This window comes from Hemitrygon akajei, chromosome 7 (genome assembly GCF_048418815.1).
Source record: "Hemitrygon akajei chromosome 7, sHemAka1.3, whole genome shotgun sequence".
NCBI classification, from domain to species: Eukaryota; Metazoa; Chordata; class Chondrichthyes; order Myliobatiformes; family Dasyatidae; genus Hemitrygon; species Hemitrygon akajei.
In genome coordinates this window covers 71648166-71661283 of record NC_133130.1, presented here as the reverse complement: position 1 = coordinate 71661283, position 13118 = coordinate 71648166, and the positions used below count along the sequence as shown (strand labels likewise).

Below are 13118 nucleotides of genomic sequence, written 5' to 3'. Positions count from 1 at the left end.
TAAGTGTGAGGTTATCCACTTTGGGAGTAAGAACAGGAAGGCAGATTATTATCTGAACGGTGTAGAGTTAGGTAAGGGAGAAATACAAAGAGATCTAGGAGTCCTTGTTCATCAGTCACTGAAGGTGAATGAGCAAGTGCAGCAGGCAGTGAAGAAGGCTAATGGAATGTTGGTCTTTATTACAAAGGGAATTGAGTACAAGAGCAAGGAAATCCTCTTGCATTTGTACAGAGCCCTGGTGAGACCACACCTGGAGTATTGTGTACAGTTTTGGTCTCCAGGGTTAAGGAAGGACATCCTGGCTGTAGAGGAAGTGCAGCGTAGATTCACGAGGTTAATTCCTGGGATGTCCGGACTGTCTTACGCAGAGAGGTTAGAGAGACTGGGCTCGTACACGCTGGAATTAAGGAGATTGAGAGGGGATCTGATTGAAACATAAGATTATTAAGGGATTGGACAAGATAGAGGCAGGAAATATGTTCCAGATGCTGGGAGAGTCCAGTACCAGAGGGCATGGTTTGAGAATAAGGGGTAGGTCATTTAGGTTAAGGGAAAACTTCTTCTCCCAGAGAGTTGTGGGGGTCTGGAATGCACTGCCTTGGAAGGTAGTGGAGGCCAATTCTCTGGATGCTTTCAAGAAGGAGCTAGATAGGTATCTTATGGATAGGGGAATCAAGGGATATGGGGACAAGGCAGGAACCAGGTATTGATAGGAATTGATCAGCCATTATCTCAAAATGGCGGTGCAGGCTCAAAGGGCCGAATGGTCTACTTCTGCACCTATTGTCTATTGATGTTCCACTGTCTTTCGTTTCATCGTTATCCATTGAAGGCAACATTTCAGGTTATATTGATCTTTACCTTTTGGTTCCTTTGGGGAGAATTTTCTGCAAAGGTGGGTAAAATGACATCAGATTGTTCATAATCTGCACAGAGAAAAATAAAGACCATTTAACAAACTTCCCTTGTCTCACAATTGGGAGCATTAGCAGGGTCAAAACAACAAGTCCCAATTATTCCTACCAGATTCTGAACAGATTGCAGGAGCCGTTTTTCCAAATGACGAAGATTCTTGTAAACAACATTTGCCAAGTTCACTCTGGCAGAAACTTCCAATAAGTGACCAATATTTTCTAAAAAAGTTGAAGTTTAAAAATAAACAGTTAGAGGGCAATAGTTTGCATCAGTGGTAACTTGCATTCATTTCCGCCATTAATACTCTCATCTGTTATGTCGTTATCCTGTGTTCAATAATTTTGCAGCAATTTAGGATTGCGCCACCAGTCGGACTTGCTAGGTCTACCCACATTTTTGCTGGACACTACAGAACAGAAAATGAAGTTGTGGCTGGAAAAAAAATTGTGGAAAAATCATACCAAATCTGAATATCTATTAGGAACAGCAAAAGGATTAAACCTCTTTGGATAAACTCCCCCAACATTTAATTCTGCCAACACCACTTACCTACATCTTCATCCTGAAGTTTTGGTACTAATGTCATCCACACAAGTGGATGTGAAATAGATGGATTAATTGTATGTGAAGCACCAAGTAAACTGGTCCTCTCAATCTCTTTCTCAGTAGCTTCAGTATCCTGCTGTACTGGCTCAATGAAAGTCCTGGTACTGAACATTTGTGTTTTTAGCCACTTCACTTCAGAATTCCTGGGTTCATTTTCAGTCACCACGCTGGGGTTTGTTTCCAATGATGTGTACACGTGGCTTGGTGCAATCAATGGCACTGTTTCATCAGTTTGATACAAAGTCTGCAAACCACCCTCAACTGCAAATAAACTTTGGGATTTAGTTTTCATCCACGCACGGTCATGAAATGAGGTAGTTAATGAAGAGAGTACCATTTGACCCAGACTAACAGAGTAGACCATTTCAGATTCTCTCATTCCAGCATTGATGATTTCCACTGAACTCTGAGGCTCCCATGGCTCCTGATGATCAGTTTTGGTTTGCATGTATTTATATGTCTGTAATGTTTCCACTGGCAATGTCCTTTTATAGCCCGAATGTCCACTTTCAAGATTTTCAAACACATCCCAGCTAGGTGAAACCCAGTCATCAGATACAAGATTACTTTCCAGTGCCGTCCACCTGTCAGCAGGGTCAAATGATTTCACAAGACCCATTGAGATCCCTCCCAATACATCTAACTGCACAGAATTCCCTCTGTATTGCATTTCCTCTGAAGGGGTGCTTCCAGGAAAACCTACATGGGAAAGTGATGGGCTCAGTAGACTGGAGAATTCAGAATGAGCAGAAGGAAGCCTTTTGGAGGTCCTACTGAGTAGCTGTGCACAAAGAGAATACCACAAATGGACATGCTCTAAATTTGATGCATGCTGTTGAGCAGATAACTGCACTCCATGGCTGGAAACCAGGAAGTAATCACTTTGCTCAGTGGATTTCCAAACTCCGTGTTTTTTAGCCATTAGTTGGGCAAACACCTGAAAATGAGCATCACTCCATCTTCCCTCACAGTTCCGAAATACCAGTTCTGCAGCTTCACTGCTGAGCAAATTGCTGGGCTGGATCACGTGAGACTTTTCATCATCTTCACTGTCAGGAGCAACATTAATTTCCTGGGATAATCCAAAATTAGATAGCATCAGTACAGCATAAAGTGAAGGGCTAGAAGTCTTAATCTCATTCAACATGTGATGCTCAACTTGGAAACACTTTTCAGCTTGGTTTGAGCTTCCCTGCTCAAAGGTGGCATACACTGCTAACACACTAGTGGCAAAGTTTTCAGTTTTGTTGAGACAGGCTTGTGCCACTTGCTGAACAATTTGTTGTGAAATGCAAATGAAAATTTCATCCCTATTCTGGTTGCAATCTTCTGGTGACAAGAATCCATGTATTTGCACTACAACACCTTTCCAGTGACTTGCTACAACAGTCCAGTTGCACCATTTGTATTCAAATATACAAGGGTAGACTGGAGAGAGACATTTACCAGAGTCTCCCTCAATGGTCATGTAACAGTTCTTCAATGCAGAGATGAATTGAGAAAGCCTTTCTATTTCTGAAATGAAAAAAAAAATCAAGATGTACATTATACTTTTTCTAAAAATTTCAACTTGAGCGATAATTGTGGAGATTCTAGTTAATTAGCAGGTCCCCACCCCCACTAAACTTGTCACTAACAGCTCCACAAATGTTCAATCTGGGCTAAATGTAAATATTTCTGGACTTTTCCCAACAACAGCTCAAGATCAACATTGTGATTGTATGGAGAAGGCTAGCATGATGCAGCTAATCTCCAAAAACCCAGAAAGTACAACCAAGTTCGAGGCTATTAACAGCACACTAGCCAACATCTACAAAAATAGAACTTTGGATTGAGACAGATGGGGCTGATGTATTTTCAAGCTAAATACTATACCATAGGTAATTATAGTGCCTGCCATTTACAAGATTCGCTGCAAAACCGCAAGACTTTACTGAGCAAGATAATGCATCTGTAACTTGTTATCAAGGATATCAAAAGTATGGAAGTATCTCCTCCTCTCGTTATAGATCTACAGCAAGTTGTAAGAATCAGTCACCCGAGAACCTTTAGCGTAGTCAGTTTTACCACAGACAAGTTAAATAGACCACTTATTTCTCCAGGCCTGTTTTCACTCACCAAATGACATCCATTAAAACTGAATAGAATGAAAAAATTTACAAGTTTATAAATTCTCATGAGCCTGTGAGGAGTACAATTCATCTTAAAATTTCTTTATAGATTTTAAGTGCAGCAATAATTTTAAAAAATTGAGAATAGACATCTGATAATACCGATAACAGCAGAGAAGGAGAATGGAATTGTTTTTCATGTTGGTCATGAGAACTTGCTCTTCTTAAAGACAGTCCTAGTTCTTTCATAGTACAGGCTTTGACAAATTCTAAACTGGCCAGTTAATATTCATGTATTTGCTGTAGGTTGCAGTGAAAACTGGACTTGAACCAAATTATCTACAAAATAGTTACTTTTCCATGCCTTGAAAAGTTATTATAGTGCGTACAGATGAGCTTTTAAAACTAGCGACTGCCAGGATAGCAAATTCCTTATTGGATAATATCACAAGTAGAATATTAAATTATGAAAAACAAATTAGCAGAAGAGTTGCGACTCAGTAAATCAACTCAAATATTGAATTTACCTCACATGAGACCCATATAAAGAACTGACTTAGAAATGCAAGTACTCTCACTGCAGGCAATAATGATAAATACTTGGATTAACAAAACCCATACTCCAGGACAGAATTGGATGACTCAGAAGCAAAAACAAACAAGTCTTTTGATGAATGCAATTTATTTTCATTTCCAGAAATACATTTTGAAAATTAACATTTGGAATTGTTAATACAAGAATTCCCAATCTGAACAGGAATGTATTCAACATTATATTCAATTGTTTTAAAAAAAAAAAAAAAAAAATCACAATGAATTGGTTCAAGACATGCCCACAGAAGATTTTCTGGCTCTCAGCCTCCTGGATGCATTATTGAGCTTTGTTATGTTGAAAACCAACTCAAAAGCACATATATCCAAAGTTCAACACTACCTCTTGATTGTTACAGGATCAAAACCAGTGAAATTATTCCATACCATCAGCAATTAACCAACCTTCATTGATACCATTCTTCCCCAATGTTCACCAACTCAGGTTAGCAGTTGCAGCATACCAACATTACCCAGGTCAAGAACATTCTGACTTTTGACACATGAAGTTTTCATAATGTTTGAAAACATGTTTAAAAAGTTTTATGATCAAAGACCATCTGAGGGAAGTTAGAACACAATTTACAGTATTGGTAGCAACTTCAAAATTTTGCATCTATAGATTTTTTTTTTTTTTACAGTTAACACACAAATGAACATGAACAGTAAATGTCAAAAGCACTACTGTAAGGCATCAAGATATAATGCATTTATGAGTTAGGAAAACCAATTAGCATATAGCAAGCTTTTCCCACCAGCCCGCCCCATTGTTTGGGGTGTATTTTCTTTTTTTAAGCATGGAATTTCCACAATCAATTGTTTTGCACTGATTTACATTCAGGGCCATCAAGTTGATGTCCAACCACAACGTCAACTTGTTCAACTTTCTTAAAGACAACTCTGCTATTTTTTGTTTCAGATTTAAACACTACTAATTCTTCACTTCTCATTTCTTGAGGGAAAAATGGTTCAACCATTGGGAGCAAGTCATCTGAACTCCAGTCACAAGATTCTTTTACTTTGCCCTTTACTCATCACAAAAAGGAAAGTTAAAGTTATTGCCAGGATCAAAATTATACACGTGATAACACCAGCTAGGATTTTGTGTAAACCAAGTGAGGACATAACGCCAACTTCTGTAAAGAGAAAGTCTATATTTACTCAACATTAACATGTACAGCCTCCAATAGGCACAGATGTTTCAAGTGGCAACTATTGTTAATACAAAATCTTCAAAGTGCATTAAAAATTGTCTTAAGTTACAATTCTATGACACTTACTCCAGCTCTTCAGAAGCCTAACCCATGTAGGAAGCCATGATATTTTAATATCAATTTCCCCAAAAAAGAAATTCACAGCAATGGAATTCACTTGCTAGGATGTCCATTAGGAACCCAAGAGCAATAATAACTTGCACAGATCCAATTCATAACTACCTGATTTCACATTCCTGACACAGCTGATACCAGAAGCAATTGAAGATGGGTCGTTGAATCCCTTGGCACATTGACAAGAGTAAAAACCAAAAGTATTCAAACAGTTGGCTTCAGGATCACACATGGAAAGCCCAGAGACACATTCATCCACATCTGTAGGATGTATCAAGCAGTTAATGATTCTCAAAATGGTAAAATTCAAGTTACTTGCAAGTCAACCATCAATTGTTTTGAATGTTCAACCAGTTCATACACCAAAAATAATAAATCTTTTGCATTAAGATTTATTAAAAGATTGATTTTAAGAAAGGTTTCTTTTACCTTCAACAGATGTCAAAACTACTACAGCCTTTCCATAGCGCAAATTAGACACAGATTCAGACAATAGTTGCTTCACCCTATTCTCAAGGGGAATGTAGATATTTTCTTGCCCCGGACTGAAATATAACCAATAGGCAAAGAGCAAGCCTGGAGCATTAATCCTGAAGTTGAAGGACAATTATAGTAAATACACATTGGGGGAAAAAAAAAAAATCAGGAAACTCTTGGAGAGTGAACTTTACATCTTGTACAACAGATATCAATAATTAATTCCCTATGCAAGTTTCAGAACTTCTGATGCTCCATGAGAAACAGCAGTCTCCAAGTGAAATTCTGCCCAGCATCAATCCAATTAAAAAGGAACCTATACAGGATGAAAACTGATCAGGCAAATACTAAGCAACTCCAATTAAGCATTGTGGACTTCAAATTGCTCTGCTAAACAAGCACATGATGAAACTTCACTCAGCTTTGTGTAGTACTGTGTATAGAAATTCTTAAATCATTTCAAAATCTCTTAAAATCATAAACTGATCAATACAATTTGCAATCCACACTGCTGTCTGCAAGAAGTTTCTGTGTTCTCCCTGTGACCGCATGGGCTTCCTCCTACAGCACAAAGACATACTAGTTGGTGGATTAATTGGTCACTGTAAATTGTCCCGCGATTAGGCCAAGGGTTGCTGGGTAGCATGAAGAACCAGGAGGGCCTATTCCACACAGTATCTCAGTGTGTGAAAATTACAAAATGCATAGAAATCATTTGAATTTTACCTCTTAACAGTTAGCGGGAACAACTCTTTAAATGTTGAAAATGTTGAAAGTTTTTCCATTAGCTGAAAAATAGTAAATGATTCAATTAATAAGGAGAAAGGATTTTGGCACAGCAGCAAGTAAACAACTCACCAGCCTTTTGAGCGATCTTGAAATTCTTCTGTCCATCCCTTCAAATTCTTTGAAATTTGCACCAACAAACTTTACTTCAATAGACACTTGAAACAAATTGTCTGTAGATAGAAATACATTCAGATATATTCCATATGAATACTGCAAGAGAAACAAACATTCAGAACGTCCTCAGCCAGTGCCAAATTTTTCAAAGAGCTGGCATCTTTTCTTAGCTCATTCTTTTGCCTTCATATCAAATTCCTTTTATCAATTTGCTTGTGTTGTTTGATTAAAAGCTCTGATTACACTGTTGACTGTATAGGCAACAGCTAACATTAACTTTCAACTTCAGTGAAGGCTAATGTCCCACGGCTTGAAGGTTTATTAAAGACTTCCAACATCTTGAATCCAAATTTGCCTCTTGCTTACATTGGAATACAAATTCTTCAAACAACTATTTACTCAATCAAATTGTTACAAGTAGACAAATGTAACCATATTGCTCATATTGTTGGGCTTTAGATTACAATTTTTTCCTCTAATGAAAGGCAACCCCAAACCAAATTTATTCTCACAATTGGGTCAGATCCCTAATGGCATCTCAGACAAGTGTTTTACCCTTCATTCTTCCCAGAAGTGTTGGCAGAGCTAGTTTTTGGACCTGATCTATTGGCAATATTCCTCATATAGCCATATTGAGCAAGATTAATTGGGCCAATTCATGATCACAGGACAGGTAGAGAATAAAACTGGACCATTAGAATTATGTATTGATGTTTATGTTCTGTAGTAAATGGATTGCAGTTTTATTTTACTCTTTAAAAACTAGTCTTCACACTTGGGTTTCTGCAATACTCATCTATTTTACTTTGATTTTCAGGTGGTCTTTGACAAGGTGCCACACAAGGCTGCTGAACAAGCTTGAGCCCATGGTTGTACAGGAAAGATACTAGTATGGATAAAGAAAGCAGTGGCTGATTTTCAGGAGGCACATAGTGGCAATAAATAGCCTTCGCTGGCTAACTGCCAGAAACTAGTTGTGTTCCACAGGGGTCTCTGTTGGGATAGATTCTTTTTACATTACATGTCAATGATTTGAATGATGGAATTGATAGCTTTGTTGCAAACTTTTCAGACAATACAAATATAGCTGGAGGGGCAGGTAGTTTTGAGGAAATAAAGGGGCTACAGAAGGACTTCTTAGGAGAATGGGCAAAAAACTATCAGATGGATTACAGTGTCGGGATGTGTATGGCCATGCACTTTTGTAAAAGAAATGAAAGGGTTGACAATTTTCTAAATGGAAAGAAAATACAAAAATCTGAGGCACAAAGGGACTTGGGAGTTCATGTGTAGGACTCCCTAAAGGTTAAGTTGCAGTTAAGTCTGGTGACAAAAGCAAATGCATTCTTAGCATTCATTTCAGAGGACTAGAATATAAAACAATAATGTTAAAACTTAAAGCACTGCAGTCTCAATTGGAGTATTGTGAGCAGGTTTGTGCCCCTTAATCTTAGGATGTGCTAAAACCGGAGATGGTTCTGTAACAACCTGGGAAAGGTTTCACTGCTACTGCAATGGTTTTTCTGAAGCAGCAGTGTCCGAGTTATGACGAGAAATAACAGAGGCTTTGGAATGTGTGCTTTCCAATGAAGGGAGTGCTTTTTTCCTTATCTGCCTAAGAGCAAGGTGTTCTAGGTCTTTTGTTCAGCGAGAGATGGAGAAGATGTGAGAAAGGGGAGGTCATAGACCACAGGACAGAGTGGACTTGGAGTGGGGCCGAGAGTGAATGAAGTCCCCGGGGGGAATGACGGTGGAGGACTAATGGATGGGAGACTGAGCTCCAACGTGCACATTAGACTGTTCCATTAAAATGGGCTCTTTTTTTATACTAACCCTCTAGTCAAATTAATTATAAAGCTAAATCATTAATTGCACATGGTGTACTGTCTTATTAATTCATGGTACTCATTTTTAACAGGGTAACACATAACGCAGCATCCACACAAGAGGTTTTGCACCTCAGATTTCACATGTTTGGCAGAGCCGGAGACAGTCTTCCCTAGACTAATGCTGCCGGCGAAACCCGAGAGCTACAACTCAGAGGTTCACAAAAATGATTCCAGGATTGAATGGCTTGAAATATGAAGAGTATTTGATGGCTCTGGGCCTATATTCACTAGAATTCAGAAGACCAAGATGTGATCTCACTGAAACTTATCAAATGGTACAAGGCCTTGATAGAGTGGATAGAGAGAGGATTTCCCTATGGTGGAAGAGTAACACCTCTGGACACAGCCTCAAAACAGACGAGTCTAGAACAGATGAAGAACTTCTTTTAGCCAGAGAATGGTGAATCTGTGGAATTTTTTGCTACAGGCAGCTGTGGAGGCCAAGTCTATGAATATTTAAGGCAGAGGTTGATAGATTCTGAAGTGATCTTGGGAATGAATGAAGGCATGAAGGGATATTGGGAAAAGGCAGGAGATTGGGGCCGAGGGGAAATTTGATCAGCCATGATGAAATGGTGGAGCAGACACATTGGGCCAAATGGCCCAATTCTGCTCCTACATGGTCTATTATTGAATCAGACAAGATGGACAAAGTCATTCAGATGTTTTTAAGAACTGACCACACTCCACAATTCCAGTATTTTTGGATTAGGCAGACAGCTCGAGTTCATATCTAAAAAGCTATGACAAAAACATCAGTTCTCCAGTTTCAGGTTACCCACTTCCCCCTGTACTTTCTCTCCAATTACCTTACAGCTTGTTTCTATTTCCACTCCTCCCTCCTCCATCTGCCCATCACCTCCCAGCTCACCTGGAATCACCTTTCAGTTATCAGCTCTTGTCCCACACTTGCCCTTCGTCTCACCTCTTTCAGTGCAGAGGGAGGGCCATGACCTCAAATGTCAACTGTCCATTTCCCTCCACAAATTCTGCATGATCTGTGTTCCACCAGCACTTCCCTTGCTTGTAAATAGGAACAATTATTTTGTTATTTATCTACAAACAAGTTGATTCATTGAATTCAGTTTCACAATTTGCCATCAATATCATCACTCCCAATTTAAGATTTGGACCAATATTTTGACAACCATGTATCCTGTAAAAATCTTAGAGACCGCTACAATATTGCAGACTATCTGATATTCCATCCATTTACCTCTAGGGTACACTTTCGGTGGATCTGATAATTCATGAGCAATCTCTCCATCTGTAAAAGAACCATTTCAGACAATACTTAATGCAGAGTTTAGACCGTTACCATGACAAAACATTATTCTGCCAAGATGTGGCACTGCCATTTAAAAAGCAAAATTAAGTTTTCCAGATTGTTACATTGAATCAAAAATAAATTACTGCACAATGACAAAGCAAATAAAGTGCATTAAGAGCAGTCAGACTCAAAGATCAAAATGACATAGCTCAGTTTATTTCTCCTCTCAGAGGACTAGATACTTACCGAGCCATTTCAGAAGGCAGTTAAAAGCTCACATTGTTAACATCACAATTAGAGCTAACTCAACACATTACAGGAATATAGAAAGGCACAATTTAGTGTTGTAAAATGACCATTTGTCATGTTTCACACTTACTGGTAGTGTGAACAAGGTATCAAAAGTTACACTTTAGACATGTCCAAATCTAAAAACACAAGTTTACCTCCACAAGCACTTGATTGAAAACTGAATTTAGCCTTACTGTGAAGAAATGAAAATGACATTAGTCATTCTGCAGGTACTTTACCAAATACTAGTCGGAAAGATTCATAAAGGGCAAGAATTCTGTGTCTGAGCAAGTAATTACTTTCACAACTTAACATTTGCCTTTAGTTTTTAAATTTGGGCAGCCAGAAATGATGACAGGAATAATTGTGGAAGTCTATTGGATTCAGACCTACCCTCTGACTGTATTAACGACAAAAGATGCCTTTCTAGGAGGTTAGTTTCACTCACATCAGTAAGGAATGGCTTGAGAACTGCCCCCAAGATAAAACTGCCTTGCGTTTTGCAGTGAAATATACTTGTGCAGAAAAAGGATTTATTTTATTGACTCCATTTTTGTTCTGTGCCATTTCTCAACTTTAACCAACAATAATCACCAAATGCTGGACCCAGTAATCCATTTATTTCGGCATTTTGAAAGTGTTAATATTTGCAATTTGTTATGTGTGATGAACAAGCCAGATGGAAATGGGGTCCAGAGCTGACCCCCCCCCCCCCACACCTTGGGAAACTATGCTGCTGATGAGAGCGAGAGAGATGAGAGATGAAGAACAGAGGTAAAGGCATCTGCCACGGGGGGGGGGGGGGGGGGGGGGAAGAAAAGAGAGAGACAGATGATTTAGTATTATGGCTTCTTCACTGATGGAAAGGTAAATCTTTTGCTACAAGGACACTTCTTTGCTCGTTAATGTTCTTGCTGAGACAGCAGGGAGTGGACTAGTTTGATGGACATGGTCATGTTGGGTTGATGGATGGCTGATACCCCCCGTCAGTGGGGATAAAAGACGGGTCTGGGGAGACACCCTCAGACACACCAGTGGACACTGAAAGTGTTGTGCACCCACAGGAAGGTGGGGGCCTGGAGAAACGGTCCGGAGCACCGGTGGATGAAGACAGACCGGTGGGGACTTGTGTGTGTGTCCGCCCTTGCCTGGGTGACGAGTCCATCACTGAAGAACGGTCTAGCCTGGAACAGAAGGGTCATCATCAGTGACCCCAACAGTACAACGGAACAGCAAGATGACAGAAGGTTTGCCTGCTGCAGCTGCTCATCTCTTGCTCGCTCTCTCTCCAACATACAACACAACTACCCTCAACACGAACTGAACTCTATATTCTCTTATGACAATTCATTTACCCCTAGACTTTGATAGAGCTTGGTTTTGATTCTTATTCCTACACTTGTGTTTGTCATTGCTAACCTGTTTCATATGTATATTTGCATTTTTGATACTGTATTGCTTAGTTTACTAATAAACACCTTTAGTTACAGTACCACCAGACTCCAATGTACCAATGTATCATTCCATTTCTGCTGGTCTGTTAACCCAGTTACAGGGTACGTAACAAATTCAAAACAAGCCAGAACCATTTTGATACATTCATTTCAATACACATGACAGCTCGGAGTTCAGTGAGGGAACCAAAGATATTGTACTTTGTCGTGCTCGACAAATCCGACCTCCATTAATAAGTGAAAGTTTGGCCTAGAGAAAAGTTAGCAACATTAGTGCCTTGGGGGGGGGGGGGGGGGGTGAATGAGTGTGAGGTTGTTTACAAGCCAATGTCAATAACTGATTCTCAATACTGCAGATTTCCTATGCATTGTCATTTTATTCTGATTCTCATAGTTTCTGATAAAAATACATATTTATATCTTGTACTCTTGTAGAAGTATACTCAGGGCAAGTTTCCAGTCAGAGAGAAAGGGAATTCCTTTCATGATCACTTGACAACCCCTTCTCTCCTCCTATATCCAAGCAAGGATGTTAAATATGAAGTACAAAATAGAAAGCTTTGGCAGCATTAAAACACACACAATTCATGATGTAGGAAGTTCCATGGTTGCACTCAAACAGGTTGTGCTGGACTTCAAGAGCAAAGCAACAACATCTTCAAATGTTTTGTTACAAAAGGTCTTCCATTCTGACTCAGGCGGAAAGACGAATACCAATTACCTACTTCAAATGACAAAACATCATTTATTAAGACAGAACCATTACAATACTAGTTAGGTATACAGCCCCTCCCACTGATCTGTGGTGTTTGAAACCAGCCCATTGGCAAGGCCCAAAAACTACCCCCAAGCACCCCCCTGTGGTGAACTACATATACCTGTCTGGACTGCTCCTGTGGCTCCTCCCACAGACCCCCTGCTGACTGCTCCTGTGGCTCCTCCCACAGACCCCTGTATAAAGGCGATTGAGGCCTGAGCCCGGCCTCATTCTCCAGGATGTAGTGTTGTTCATTCTTCCAGTCAATAAAAGCCGATATCTCGCTTCTTACGTCTCAGAGTGAGTTATTGATGGTGCATCACCCCCATTCCTCTTTTATACCCTTTCCACCAATATGCAACATCCTCTTGATAAACAATCAAGGGAGAGACAAATATGGCAGGTGTAAAAAGTTATCCAACACTATTTGAACAGCAGCTATTAGCTTCTAATTACACCATCTTACAAATTCCTTCTCTCCCCCGTAGTTAATCTGATCAACCATTCTAGCTAACTCCCACCATCC

At 39.6% G+C, this 13118-nt stretch overlaps 1 protein-coding gene across 6 annotated transcripts in view; it reads right to left on the bottom strand.

Annotated features, from left to right (window-relative positions):
• The window catches only part of LOC140730557 (uncharacterized), a 45816-nt gene that overhangs the window by 14831 nt on the left and 17867 nt on the right, over positions 1-13118 (bottom strand). For 3 of the 6 annotated variants that reach the window (XM_073051185.1, XM_073051184.1, XM_073051187.1), the window contains 8 exons: positions 10037-10087; positions 6887-6987; positions 6755-6816; positions 5981-6141; positions 5660-5812; positions 1465-3036; positions 1024-1133; positions 862-926 (listed from right to left, as the gene is read on the bottom strand). In XM_073051185.1, coding sequence (XP_072907286.1) covers positions 862-926; positions 1024-1133; positions 1465-3036; positions 5660-5812; positions 5981-6141; positions 6755-6816; positions 6887-6987; positions 10037-10087 — 2275 coding nt within the window. Of the gene's footprint in view, positions 1-861; positions 927-1023; positions 1134-1464; positions 3037-5659; positions 6345-6754; positions 6817-6886; positions 6988-10036; positions 10088-13118 lie in introns of those variants that run through there. The other 3 variants (XM_073051186.1, XM_073051189.1, XM_073051188.1) reach the window with 3 other exon arrangements.